This window comes from Felis catus, chromosome A1 (genome assembly GCF_018350175.1).
Source record: "Felis catus isolate Fca126 chromosome A1, F.catus_Fca126_mat1.0, whole genome shotgun sequence".
In the NCBI taxonomy this organism is placed as follows: Eukaryota; Metazoa; Chordata; class Mammalia; order Carnivora; family Felidae; genus Felis; species Felis catus.
In genome coordinates, this window is record NC_058368.1 from 140712433 (window position 1) to 140726613 (window position 14181).

A 14181-nucleotide genomic window follows, 5' to 3' on the forward strand; every position below is an offset into this window, starting at 1 on the left:
TTTAGATTCTGTGTCCTCTCTCTCTGCCCCTCCCACCCTCATGCTCTTTCTCTCCTCCAAAAATAAATAAAAACATTAAAAAAATGTTTTTAAATAAAGTATACGTGTTCCTACTACTAGACTCAAAATATACTTTGTAAAATATATACACAAAATTTAAGTGTTTAAAGAATGAGAGAAAATACTAAATGGGAGTTCTCATACTCTTTTTGCTCCCCAAGGGATAGCCTTGCTTACTTCACTTTAGAAAACACCACTGTTCTTGCGGCACCTGGGTGGCTCAGTTGGCTCAGGTCATGATCTTAAGGTTCATGAGGTTGAGCCCCATATCAGGTGAGCTCGACTCCCTCTTCGGATGAGCCCCAGTTCTCTCTCTCCCCTTCTCTTTGCCCCCACCCCTCTCCCTTCCCCTCCCCTGTCTCTCCCCCTCACTCACTTGTGCCCTCTGTCTCAAAAAAAAAAAAGAAAGAAAGAAAAAGAAACACCACTGTAAAAAGAAACACCACTGTCTAAAGGATATGCCCCATCCTGCTGGATTATCTGTATTTTGAATGTTTCAATTAAAATTATAATTACGGGGCTGCCTGGGTGACTCAGTCAGTAAAGCATCTGACTCTTGATTTCAGCTCAGGTAATGATCTCAGGGTCCTAAGATCAAGCCCTATATGGGGCTCTGCGCTGGGCATGGAGCCTGCTTCAGATTCTCTCTCTCTCCCCCTCCCCCTCTACGTGCAAGCTCCCTCTCTCTAAAATAAATAATTTTTAAAAGTTACAGTTACGTATCTGATATTAACTTGATGATGGTTTTCTTTCATACAGTGCTCATCAATTCTAAAAATCTGTTTTCTTTCATTTTGGTAGGTGCTTCTCAAAGTATGGCACTCAGACCATCAATACCATCATCACACGGGACCTTGTTAAAATGCATATTCTTGGGCCTTACCCCAGAGCTACAAAGTCAGAACTTCCAGTGCATGGGGCCCAACAATCTGTGTTTTAACTAGCTTGTGTTTTTAACCAAATGATCCCGATGCACACTGAAACTTTAGAACCTCCACAGAGGTCACTAGGTCAACTGAATCTATTTTTGTCGACAGATTCTTCTAGAATGTTTTTTTAAGAATGTTCTTAAGCACGCAAAATGTTAAATTTGAGATTTAATGATGTCCCTTACACTTTCAGGATTTACTCCAGATGCAGTATGAAGGCGTAGCTGTAATGAAAATGTTTGATAAGGTTAAAGTGAATGTAAACCTTCTCATCTACCTGCTGAACAAGAAATTCTATGGAAAGTGAAGTGCCTACAGAAGTGTCATGGAATCTGTATCACCTGGATTGAGATGAATCTGCTTAATATTTTTGTTGTTAAACATGATTGAAATCACTGCTTACAAATGTGTGGGTTTTTTTTTTTCTTAAATGACCAAAACTGTTCTGAAGAATGTACCCATGTGCCTTTTTGATAATTTGATACGATGGTAGAATAATACAAAAAATGAATTGATGGAAACACTTCCACATTATGCTGTGGTATAGGTACTCTGGCTTAAAACTTTGGCAATCTGTGATTTGTTTTAAAGTAGGGAAAAAATAAGTTTAGCTGACTTAGAGACAAATCTGTAGACCTATTTTCCTATGAAAAAATAATTTTAAATGTCCCGTTTGAATGTCATCCTTCATAGATTTGTTTCTTTGGAGAAATGGAAACCTAATTATTTGTAATGAATTATTTACACAGATACTTTGTTCTAAGCCCTGCCTTCTGGGAGTTACCAATTTTAAAGAACTTTTGTGCAATTCAAAATGAAGTTTTTATAAGTAATTGAAAGTGACAGTACAATAACACTTTCTGTATAAAATTATATATTTTATGTGATTTATTCCTACTAAATGAAGTGCACTACTGCCTTGTGGTAAAGGCTCTTGTTCCCAGAGCCTTTAAGTGACTAAGGAGCACCATGGATAGCGAGCTTAAGCCCCCACCTCCGCCCCTCACAGTTTATTTGAATACTTCAATTGTGCCTCTCAATTTTTTGTAATGCAATAAAATCAGTATCTAGATGGTTTTTAAATGTATTCTTTGAAAATTGTTTTATGTAAAATAAATGTTAACTGAATTACATGAATTGGACTTTTTAGGTGTCCTAATACGAAATCATTTTGTGGGTAGAAGGTTCTTGGTGGGGCTTACCAGGAAAAGAAATAACGTGTCGACAGCTGTACTTGTTAGGGTGCAGACTAAAAAGCTGTAACCGAGGGATTACAAAACCCTGTGGCTGGGGCGCCCAGTCGGTTACACGTCCTTTCAGCTGTTACTGAAATAAGAAGTTTGTTTTTGTCAGATTCATCAGTTCAGAGGTAAGTGAGCGGGCTTACAAGATTGTTTAGAGACCCAAGCTGGCCACTTGGCTCTGTCTTTATCACTGAAGGGAGAAAGAAGTCCAGGGCATGCCATTTTGTTTTAAGTAATTTGAGTCACTTCTCACATCTGATTGACCAAAACTTAGTCATGCAGCCACAGCCAGCTTCAATAGAGCCTGGGAAATAAGATCTTTTAATCAGGCAGCCCTGTTCTCAATTAAAAGCTGAGGTGAGGCACCTGGGTGGCTCAGTCCTTTAAGCTTCTGACTCTTGGTTTTGGCTCAGATCGTAATCTCGCAGTTCGTGGGTTCTAGCACCGAATGTGGCTCTGCACTGACAGTGTGGGGCCTGCTTGGGATTCTCTCTCTCTCCCCCTCTCTCTCTCTACCCCACCCCTTCTCTCTCTCTCAAAAAACTAAAAAAAATAAAAAATTTTTTAAACTGGGGTAAGAGAGGTGATACTATTAATAAAAGAAAGAGTGATTCCTGGGGACAGGTTAGCTAGCTATCTTCATGACAGTAGTGATTCAGACTCTCAGGCTGGAGCCCCCTGATACTTGGGATTCTGTTTATTCATTCAACAGGCTTTATTTTTCATAGGGATTACAAAATATTTCTCAGTGTAACTTAAGCTCATTTAACAAAAATGAACTTTAAGTTTAGTGTGAGATCAATAGAATTTGGAAATTACAAATTTTCAAACTTTTTTTAAATCTTTTGAAAGAGATCAGAGGGGGGCGGAGGGGGGCAGAGAGAGGAGAGAGAGAATCCCAAGCAAGCTCTTTGTGCTGTCCCTGCAGAGCCCAATGTGGGGCTCAATCTCACAGACCATGCGATCATGACCCAAGCCAAAATTAAGAGACGTTTAACTGACTGAGCCATCCAGGCACCCCAGAAAGTTCAAATTTTCAAAAGTAGAATCTGCCACTTGAGTGATTATGTCCAGCTGTACATATTTTTAGCAAAGAGAGTAAGTCTACACTACTGGTCATCTGATCTACAAATGTGGTGGGATCAACACAAGAACTATCAAAAAAATTTGAGGAGTCTGCTGAGATGGGAAAGGGCTCCTTCAAGTACGCCTGGGTCTCAGATAAACTGAAAGTCGAATGTGAACATGGTAACAACATTGATATCTCCCTGTGGAAATTTGAGACCAGCAAGTCTTGTGTGACTACCATTGATGCCCCAGGACACAGAGACTTTATCAAAAATACGATTACAGGCACATCCCAGGCCGACTGTGCTGAGCTGATCGTTGCTGCTGATGTTGACGAATTTGAAGCAGGTATCTCCAAGAGTGGGCAGACCCATGAGCATGCCCTTGTGGCTTACACGCTGCGTGTAAAACAACTTGTTGGATTCCACTGAGCCACCCTACAGCCAGAAGAGATACGAGAAAATCGTTAAGGAAGTCAGCACCTGCAGTAAGCAAATTGGCTACAACCCCGACACAGTGGCGTTTGTGCCAATTTCTGGTTGGAAAGGTGACAACATGCTGGCGACAAGTGCTAACACGCCCTGGTTCAAGAGATGGAAAGTCACCCGTAAAGATGGCAGTGCCAGTGGAACCACACTGCTTGAAGCTCTGGATTGCATTCTGCCACCAACTCGTCCAACTGACAAGCCCTTGCGTCTGCCCTTCCAGGATGTCTACAAAATTGGTGGCATTGGTGCTGTCCCTGTGGGTCGAGTGGAGACTGGTGTTCTTAAACCAGGCATGGTGGGCACTTTTGCTCCAGTCAATGTTACAACTAAAGTAAAGTCTGTTGAAATGTACCAGGAAGCTCTGAGTGAGGCTCTTCCTGGGGGCAACATGGGCTTCAATGTCAAGAACCTATCTGTCAAAGATGTCCATCGTGGCAATGTGGCTGGTGATAGCAAAAATGACCCACAATGGAAGCAGCTGGCTTCACGGCTCAGGCGATAATCCTGAACCATCCGGGCCAAATCAGTACCGGTTATGTACCTGTGCTGGACCGTCACACAGCTCACATCGCCTGCAAGTTCACTGAGCGGAATGAGAAGATTGATCATCATTCTGGAAAAAAGCTGGAAGATGGTCCCAAGTTCTTGAAATCTGGTGATGCTACCATCGTTGATATGGTTCCTGGCAAGCCCATGTGTGTTGGGAACGTCTCTGACTCTCCTCCTCTGGACCGTTTTGCTGTTCATGACGTGAGACAGATCGTTGCTATGGGTGTCATCAAAGCAGTGGACAGAAGGCAGCTGGAGCTGGCAAGGTCACCAAGCCTGCCCAGAAAGCTCAGAAGGCTAAATGATTATTGTCCCCAATCCCTGCCACCCCAGTCTTAATAAGTGGTGGGAGAACAGTCTCAGAACTGTTGTGCCAATTGGCCATTTAAGTTTAATAGTAAAAGACTGGGTAATGATAACAATGCACCATAAAACCTTCAGAAGGAAAGGAGAACGTTTTGTGGACCATTTGCTGTGTGTGTGTGTGTGTGTGTGTGTGTGTGTGTGTGTGTGTGTGGCAGTTTTGAGTTACTAGTTTTTAAAATCAGTACTTTTTAATGGAAACAACTTGACCAAAAAATCTGTCACAGAATTTTGAGACCCATTAAAACAAAAGTTTAATGAGAAGAAAAAAAAGAGGAAATGCTCTGTCAAAATGCTCGCTATCTTAACAGTTTGTGAATGTGTACATTTTTGTAATGTGTTAACCTTAACACAGACCTGCATACCTAAAAGGAATCAAATAAACATGCATCTTGTGTAGGGCCCATCTTGTGAAGAAACCTCATCTTCCCTGCAGTTACAGTACGTGAGGAACAGGATCCAGGGACGGTGGGAGGTAGATTAAGCTTCCTCCTCTGTGCTCCAGGAAGGATTTTTAGTGGAAATGTGTAGAAGGAGCCAAAGTTAAGGAAAAATGTTTAGAGGCAAAAGCTAACGTTTCATAGTATTTCTGAAGGGAGTTTGTCTTATTCCGAGACTGAGCATTATGCTTGAGTCTTTATTAATATATACCTTCGTATCATGCCAGTACCGTCAAGGAAAGCAGTGCATGTTTTCTCTCCCTTGGCCGACATGGTAAGGCTATTGTTTTTTGTTTTTAATTTTTTTTTCAATGTTTGTTTTTGAGAGAGAGCATTGGGGAGGGAAGGGGCTGAGAGAGAGGGAGACACAAATCTGAAGCAGCCTCCAGGCTCTGAGCTGTCAACACTGAGCCCAATTCGGGGCTCTAACTCACCATGAGATCATGACCTGAGCTAAAGTCAGACGCTTTACCAGTTCAGCCACCCAGGCGCCCCGGTAAGGCTATTTATTGTTGAAGATACTACCAACTGCTACTTGAGATCTTTAAGGCACATGAGTGAACGGGTGACCCAGAGAAGAAATGTGATGGAGCGTGAACAAGAAGAAACCAGCAGAGGCATGGATGTAGATATGGTTGGAACCAAGGCCTATACCCCTCCCAGGAGCACTGAACCCCAAGCCAGCGGACCACTGTGTCTTATAACCCTAAGCCAGTAAAGACTCCTAACCACTGTAGAGGAAGAAAAATAATTTTCCCTCTCTCCTTCTGAGTGCTTCTTGGCTGAGACGCTCTGTAATAAATTATCAAGAGAAGGGTGCCTGGGTGGCTCTGTCGGTTAAGTATCCGACTCTTGATTTTGACTCACGTCATGATCTCACGGCGGTAACTTCCATGGTGGGCCTGGAGCCTGCCTGGGATTCTCTCTCTCCCTCTCTGCCCCTCCCCCACACTCTCACTTTTGCTCTGCCAAAGTAAATTACGGAGGAAAAAAAAACAAATACAAGTTTAAAATACATACCTCATGTATACGCAGGAAAACTAAGAAACACTCCTGGAAATAGCCCAAGCCCCCACCTTACTATCTTCAGCTAAAGGCAAAAGGTAAACATACATTAAAAAAAAAAAAGAAGAAGAAGAAGGATGGTGGGGGTGGATGGCGGGTGGAGAGTGCAATTCATGGGAAAGTGGTAAGAGGAAATGTTTGCTCAAATTTGCCCCACCTGGAACATAAGCCAGGTGAAGAAGGAATGTCTGATAATAGGGCTCCAGTGTAAAATCTATATGTGTAAACTGCCGTTACAAAAGGATTACTTCTGCTTGCAGAGCTTGTCCTGTGTCGTTAGTTTCGAAAAATCATCACTTCAAAATAAGCCATATGCCAAAAGGCATATTTTGGAGCATTACACTCTGCTACCCTCCACCAGCTTCCTCCCCAGAACTCATAGCTTTTCTTACTCAGGGGGAAAAAGAAAAAAAAAATGTTTTTTGCTTTTGAAACACTTAACCAATTGAAACTATAACTTCATTTTTGTATATCTGACTCCTTGACTTTGATGTATGTCTAGTCGTGTTTCCACTATTAAAAAATGGTATTGTTGCAAGGTTTAGAGTCCGTGCTACCTTGAACTGTACTTTTTAGCACCTAGACCTTAAGCAGCATTCTAGCTCCTCTCGAACAATGTGTCCTAGTCATCTCCAAGAGAGGGAAAACCTGTGCATACTTAATATTCTGGAAGTTTGTGGTAAAGAAAGAGACCACCTCATTGTGACCCTTGTCTGACCTGACATGTCTCCCTTAAGTTATTGAGAGACCAGAACTGTGACGATACACACATAGTGTATGTGTGTGTGGTTGAGTTCTAATTAGAGGGGCTATTCATGATGCAATTTTTAAAACTTTGGCTGCGGTTAAGTAGGGATTTGTGGTACTCCTCAAATGTCCCCAGAGGTGAACCACAGGACTCTCAATGGTGATAGCTGCCTATATTTTAAGAAATTCTGCTAAGAATGGATGATACACTGCTGATAAGCTTTTGAAAACCTATTGCCTCTGTTACTGAAACCTGGATTTAGTAGCAGGTTAAGATAGAGCTCTCAAAATCATCCTCTGAGTTCCAGAGGACAGAGGCTGTCTTAGCCACTGCTCTAAGTCCAGAGCCTGGCCATGCCTCGTACGTGGTGCAGAGGTGGGGACTCAAAGACTGGATCTGATGGGCTGGGAAGGAGGCAGACCTCACCACCCCCCTGTCCCTCGGGAGTCACAGTCTTGCTTTAGGTCGGCCCTGCTGTGAATGGAGCAGCTAGTGACCATCTCATTCTGACAACGCATATGCTCTCAAGTCAGTCTCCAAATAAAGGGGTTCATACAGATTTTCTAGGTTGCCTCACCCTTGTTTTCCTTAGAGTATAAAACTTCTGACCTAAAATGCAGCGGACGGTGTGATGGTTAATGTTATGTGTCCATTTGATAGGGCTAAGGGATGCCCAGATAACTGGTTAAAAAAACACTATTTCTGGATGTGTCTGTGAGAGTGTTTCCAGAAGAGATTAACTTTTGAAGGTGCGGACTGAGTAAAGATCCCTTCACGTTTGTGGACAGGCATCTTCTAATCTGTTGAGAGCTCAAATACAAAAGGGCACAGGAAGGCAAAACCTCCCGCTCCCCCACCCCCCACCTGGGCCTTCTGTCTCCTGCCTTTACACAGGTTCTCAGGCCTCCGACTCTGGAATTCACACCGGCAGCCTCAGTCTCAGAATGGGAGTTATGCCATTAGTTCCCCTGGTCCTCATGCCTTTGGGCTGGGACTGAACTATACCACCAGCTGTTATGGTTCTTCCAGCTTACAGACAGCAGGTTGTGGGACTTCCGAGCCTCTCTAACCATGCGAGCCTTATATGTATTTAAGAGAAGATTTATATATGTATATCTATATGTGTATATCTATATACATGATATAGACAGATGATAGATGTAGACTGTTGGTTTTGTTTTTCTGGAAAACCAAAACTAATACAGAATATGAATAGGAGAAGTAAAAGATACTGAGTTCACCTTATAAAACTGGAACAGGGGCGCCTGGGTGGCTCAGTCGGTTAAGCGTCCGACTTTGGCTCAGGTAACGATCTCCCCGTCCCTGAGTTCGAGCCCTGCGTCCCTGAGTTTGAGCCCCACGTCGGGCTCTGTGCTGACCGCTCAGAGCCTGGAGCCTGTTTCAGATTCTGTGTCTCCCTCTCTCTCTGACCCTCCCCCGTTCATGCTTTGTCTCTCTCTGTCTCAAAAATAAATAAACGTTAAAAAAAAATTTAAAAAAAATAAAACTGGAACAAAAGTTTTTGTAGTTGTTTTCTTTTTATTTTCTTTTTAATTTTTTTATCAATGTTTTTATTTACTTTTGAAGGAGAGAGAGACAGAGCATGAGCGGGGGAGGAGCAGAGAGAGAGGGAGACATAGAATTTGAAGCAGGCTCCAGGCTCTAAGCTGCCAGCACAGAGCCCAATGCGGGGCTCGAACTCACGAACTGTGAGATCATGACCTGAGCCAAAGTCGATGCTTACCCGACTGAGCCACCCAGGCGCCCCAGTTGTTTTCTTTTTAATAGATACTGAATTTGACCTTTTCTTAGCACCCCAACCAAAGGGATAGTCTACCATTCTATCCATGGTGTAATTAGTGGAAATACACATGTTGACCCATTATGAGAGTTTAATTTTATTTCTAAACTCAAAATACGAATGCAGATTTGTAACAACAAAAGGCAGGAATGGGTCTCGTATTGACTAGCTTGTACCTTGATTACAGACCCATCTGCTTCAAAAACAAATATGGAGATATCTGCACAGAACCTGGAGTATGTCATACCTAGTTTGAATACAACTTGATTTTATTTCATATGAGATATGAGCCCTGGTATCACCACCATTATCTTCCAAAAAGAAATTGCTAAGGAAGTTCTTGAATATCTTGTTGTCTTTGGAGGGCTTCAAATAGAGAAGCAATAACCATGATACCTGAAGCAGGTAGATCATGTAAAGGGTTTAAAACAAACTGCTTTCATATCATCTTGCGATTAAAATTTTCACCTTTTGGGGGCACCTGGTGGCTCAGTTGGTTAAATATCTGACTGCGGCTCAGGTCATGATCTCACGGTTCGTGGAGTTGAGCCCCCCCCATAGGGCTCTCTGCTTTTCAGATCCTCTATTTCCCTCTCTCTCTGCCCCTCCCATGCCTGTGCATTCTCTCTCTCTCCCAAAAGTAAACATTAAAATTTTGTTTTCTTTCACCATTTTATGTCACATTTGTTTTATTTTTTTTTTAATTTTTTTCAATGTTTTTTAATTTATTTTTGGGACAGAGAGAGACAGAGCATGAACGGGGGAGAGGCAGAGAGAGAGGGAGACACAGAATTGGAAACAGGCTCCAGGCTCCGAGCCATCAGCCCAGAGCCTGACGCGGGGCTCGAACTCACAGACCGCGAGATCGTGACCTGGCTGAAGTCGGACGCTTAACCAACTTCACCACCCAGGCGCCCCTGTGTCACATTTGTTTTAAAACAGTATTAAATACCACAAACACTGTAAAAGGATAGCTAATGACTCACACTATTAGGTACCAGGTAAGTTCAAACAGAGAAAATAAAAACCAGGAGTCAGTGTCAGATGATTTCAGTATGAATAATGCTGCAGTGTTGAGATTTCACAACTGACCAAAATCAACGTGTTAGGGAACCGCTGTAGTGTTTGGTTAGGTAGATTTTCTACCTGTGGAAACTGCACACATTTGCTCTAAAACTGTCAACGAAGGGATTTTGGTATGGATGATATGAAACAAATAGAGAGAGATCTTTTTCAAAAGCTCTAAGGAGCACACAAATATTAAAGGAATTTTGTAGAGTATGCAAAAAAAAAAAAAAAAAACCCACCAGAAAACAGAACATTACCAGCAGACCATAATATAAAATTAGAAATTAATCATAAAGCAGGGCACCTGGGTGCCTTAGTTAAGTGTCCTAGTCTTAATTTCGGCTTAGGTTATGATCCCAGGTTTGTGGGATCTAGCCCTGTGTTGGGCATGGACTGACTGTGGAGCCTGCTTAAGATTCTCTCTCTCCCTCTGCCCCTCTCCCCTGCTCGCCCACTCTCTCCCCTTCTGTCTAAAAACAAACAAAAAAGAATTAATCAGGAAGCCAGTCAAAACTTCCAATAATGAATGGATTGAGGAAGAGTTAGTGAAATTGACAAAATATTTTCACCTGAATTGCCATATATATGCACATCAAAACATACAAAATGCAGATGAAATGTTTACTTGAGGGAGGAGTGAAAATTAAACTAAGCAATCAGTTCAAAACATTGGGAGAATAATAGTAAATTCAAAGAAAGTAGAAAGAAATGATAAAAAGCCTATGTGAAAATTAATGACAATGAAAATAAACAATAAAAGCAACAAAACAAAAAGACGGGCATTGGAAAAGAGTCATTTCCAACCTCTGGCCAGATTAATCATGGAAAATAAAGCAAAAATATGTTGTGTGAAATAAATTGGACAAAACTTCAGATAAAATAGTGTTAGAAGAATAAAATGCTCTATGTACAAAGGCATACTATAAAGAGTTTAAAAAGAATTAGATATACATATACAACCAGGTAAATCTAGAAAAATGAAAACTACAGAAGTATTCCTAAAGTATGTTACTCTTTATATAAGTATATAGAACATACAAAGCAATACTTTTTTTTTTTTGAAACACAAATGTACCAATGGTACAAAAAAACATGAATAAAAAGGTTACTCTTTTGGGCAGGAAAAAATGAAATCAGAAAAGGGTACCAAAAAAAAAAGCCTAACGAGTACAAGATATATATACATATACATATACATATACATATACATATACATATACATATACATATACATATACATATACATATACATGTTAATGCCAGGTTGTAAGCCCATGGGTATACTTTTCGATGCTTGAAATGTGTAATTTATTTTTTTTAATGCTTATTTACTTTTGAGAGGGAGCACACACGCGCGAATGAGGGAGGCGCACAGAGGAACCGAAAGGAGCTCTGGGCTGACTGTAGTGAGCCAGATGCAGGGCAGAACCCAAGAACTTCGAGATAACGACCTGAGCCTGAAGTCGGATGCTCAACCAACTGAGCCACCCAGGCGCCCTGAAATATTGTGTAATCTAAAAAAACTCACACAAACTATATGAAATCCTGTTTAGTTCTTTTTATCTCTCAGAGCAGTTTTCAAAGTGTGTCCCTCCCACCTGCCCTTGCCCCATCATCTTCAGCATCTGCACCACCTGAGAACTCGTTAAAAATGCAAATTTTCAGGGGCACCTGGGTGGCTCAGTCAGTTAAGCGTCCGACTTTGGCTCAGGTCATGATCTCACGGTCCGTGAGTTCGAGCCCCACGTCGGGCTCTGTGCTGACAGCTCAGAGCCTGGAGCCTGTTTCAGAGTCTGTGTCTCCCTCTCTCTGACCCTCCCCCGTTCATGCTCTGTCTCTCTCTGTCTCAAAAATAAATAAACGTTAAAAAAAATTTTTTTTAAATGCAAATTTTCAGACCACACCCCAGACCTACAGAATCAAAAACTCTGGAGATGAGGTCCAGCACTGTGGTTTAACAAATCTTCCAGATGACTCTGATCCATGCTTAAAGTTTGAGAACCACTGTCTTAGAATTACATTTGTCTAAACTTTGGCTAGGCACCCCCAGACATCACCATCACCTGGGGCTGCTTGTCAAAAATGTAGAATCTGATTTCATAGGTCTGGAATGAGGTTCAGGAATCTGCACTGTGTGTGATAAAAGTTAAAACCACTGTTTCCGAAGGTAGGTTTTTAGTGACTGTTCAATGAGCAATCCACAACCTATAGAAAACACTAAAGGGAGGAAGAAAATGCCTCATTCTGTTCCACTCTCCACCCTTGTTCACTATGTCTCGGCCCCACTGTAAAGGATGCTTCAATCTGGCTAATATACACAAAGAATGAAGCCTGAGTTTCAGCACTCTGTGCATTCTGTTCTAATGACTAACCGAAAGAGTGTCCTTTTAAACTTCAGTTTTGTAAAATGGTTAAAACCATTTTCCACCAATGACATAGTTGAACTTTTAAAGTGTACTCGTAGTTTTATCCCATTGTTATTTTAAGGATATACATATATATACTTGTATGTGGATACAAACCCTTGAATGATGGACAGAAACTTTTAACAGGGGTCATCATGGATACATGGTTCTTAGAAGGGGAGGCTGAAGACACTTTTACTTTTCCTTTAATTTCCTCAAACTGTTAGAATTTCTTGTCACCTGTATTGATTACTTTTATATTTACACTATTTCACTGATTCTAAAGTGGTCTTCCTTCATGTTTAAACAGTCCTGAAGTTGAGATGTTTCTTACAATCAACAGGTATGCCACAGTTTAAACACTGGCAGCATTTTTGTATGGGTGCTTTGTAGTACATAAATTAAAATGAGTCTTTCTTTTTAATGTTTATTTATTTATTTTGAGAGCGAGGCCAAGCAGGGGAGGGGCAGAGAGAGAGGGAGAGAGAGAGAATCCCAAGCAGGCTTGGCAGTGTCAGTGTAAAACCCCATGTGAGGCTCCAACTCACAGTGAGATCACGACCTGAGCCGAAATCAAGAGTCAGCTTAACAGACTGAGCCACCCAAGCACCCCTAAAATGAGGCTTAAAATCGATGGCATCTTAGGATGTATGAAAAATAGTATAAGTTAGGGAGTGAGGAAATACATGATTTTAGGGGTTCACATCTACTCTTGGATATGTTTTCCTTGGAGAATTGAATAGGAAAAGATTTTTTTTAAGTAACTATGTATGAGTTATTCAGTCATTTATTGAGCGACTTCTATACACAACAAGGTCCTGTCCTCTGAGAACGATGGGAGGAATATAGGAAACGAGGCAGTCTCCTCTCTTTTCTCCTAGTTTAAGTGTCAGGGCTCTCACTGGGGAATGACACTCTCAAAGCGAAATTCCCTTTTTAGAAAGCTTAAACCCAACCAATGACTCTCAAGTAGTTTTATCAACCACATAGTGCAGAACACGCCCGCACAACGAAGAGGAGAAGGGGTTGCAGGTGAACTTGCCCGGAAAAGGCCGGCTGAGGGTAGCCGTTTCCCGCGGCGGTCTTTAACACCCACCAGATCTGCCTGGGCAGCCAAATCAACCGCGTGCTCCTCCCCGCCCAGCCCCAGCCGCGACGTCCCCCGGTGTCTGCCACCCTGCGACTCGAATTTGGGCGAACTGCGCCAAACTCCCGTACAATCTTCCCAGAAAGCGCGAGGGATGCCTTCGGAACACCCGGGCCGCCCTCGGGAGGCAGGCGCCGGAGCCGTGCCGGGGGCGCAGGGAACGCGCAGCGGCCGCGACCCCGGGGGAGGCTGCGCAGGTGCTCCAGCGCCCGGCGGGGCGGAGAGCGCGGTCAGAGGACAAAAGGTTGCAGCCGTGCGGGGCGGGAGCGGCGAGAGGCTGCGCTCGGGCTCGGCCTGACGAGTTCCCCTCGAAGTCAGTCCGCGAAACCGTAAGTGCCCCACGCAGGAAAAGACTAACTTCAGCAAATAAAGGGAAACGAATTTGTAAAAATGTCAAAAAATCTGCCCAAACAGAAAGGCTCCTTCTCATTAGGGGCTACCTTGTTACTGCAGGATAAACTTTGCAGTCCACTCTCCCTAAGTTAAAAAACACGAGTCACTTTGAACCTTTCAGCTAAAGACCCAGTTTCCGAAAGGGCAGCAGCGCTCGGCCTGAAGGGGGGGGCTTTGGCTCGGGTCGGGAAGGTGTCGGCCGGGGCCGTGGGGGCCGGCGCCCCGGGGCGCATCGCTGCTCGGAAGTTCACTGCCGACGCCTTTGCTCCCCAGGAGGGTCATGAGAAGCCAAGGCAAAAGCTCCCGAGGCCGCGCGGCCCTGTTCCGAGGACCCCGCCGGTCTGAGTCACTGAGAGTTTGTCGGGTCAAAGGCTCCCGGAGGAAAAACTGTCTCGGTTAGATTCCCCCGCCGG

At 43.0% G+C, this 14181-nt stretch overlaps 1 protein-coding gene and 1 pseudogene across 4 annotated transcripts in view; both read left to right on the forward strand.

The window, feature by feature from the left end:
• Positions 1–2126, forward strand: part of IQGAP2 (IQ motif containing GTPase activating protein 2) — a 299037-nt gene extending 296911 nt beyond the window's left edge. For all 4 annotated transcript variants that reach the window (XM_011284171.4, XM_019835765.3, XM_019835759.3 and 1 more), the window contains one exon: positions 1183–2126. In XM_011284171.4, coding sequence (XP_011282473.3) covers positions 1183–1296 — 114 coding nt within the window. In that variant the 3' untranslated portion in view covers positions 1297–2126. The remainder of the gene's footprint in view (positions 1–1182) is intronic.
• A 1147-nt stretch (positions 2127–3273) lies between these two features.
• On the forward strand, positions 3274–4965 carry LOC101082625 (annotated as a pseudogene).
• Positions 4966–14181: the final 9216 nt, after the last annotated feature.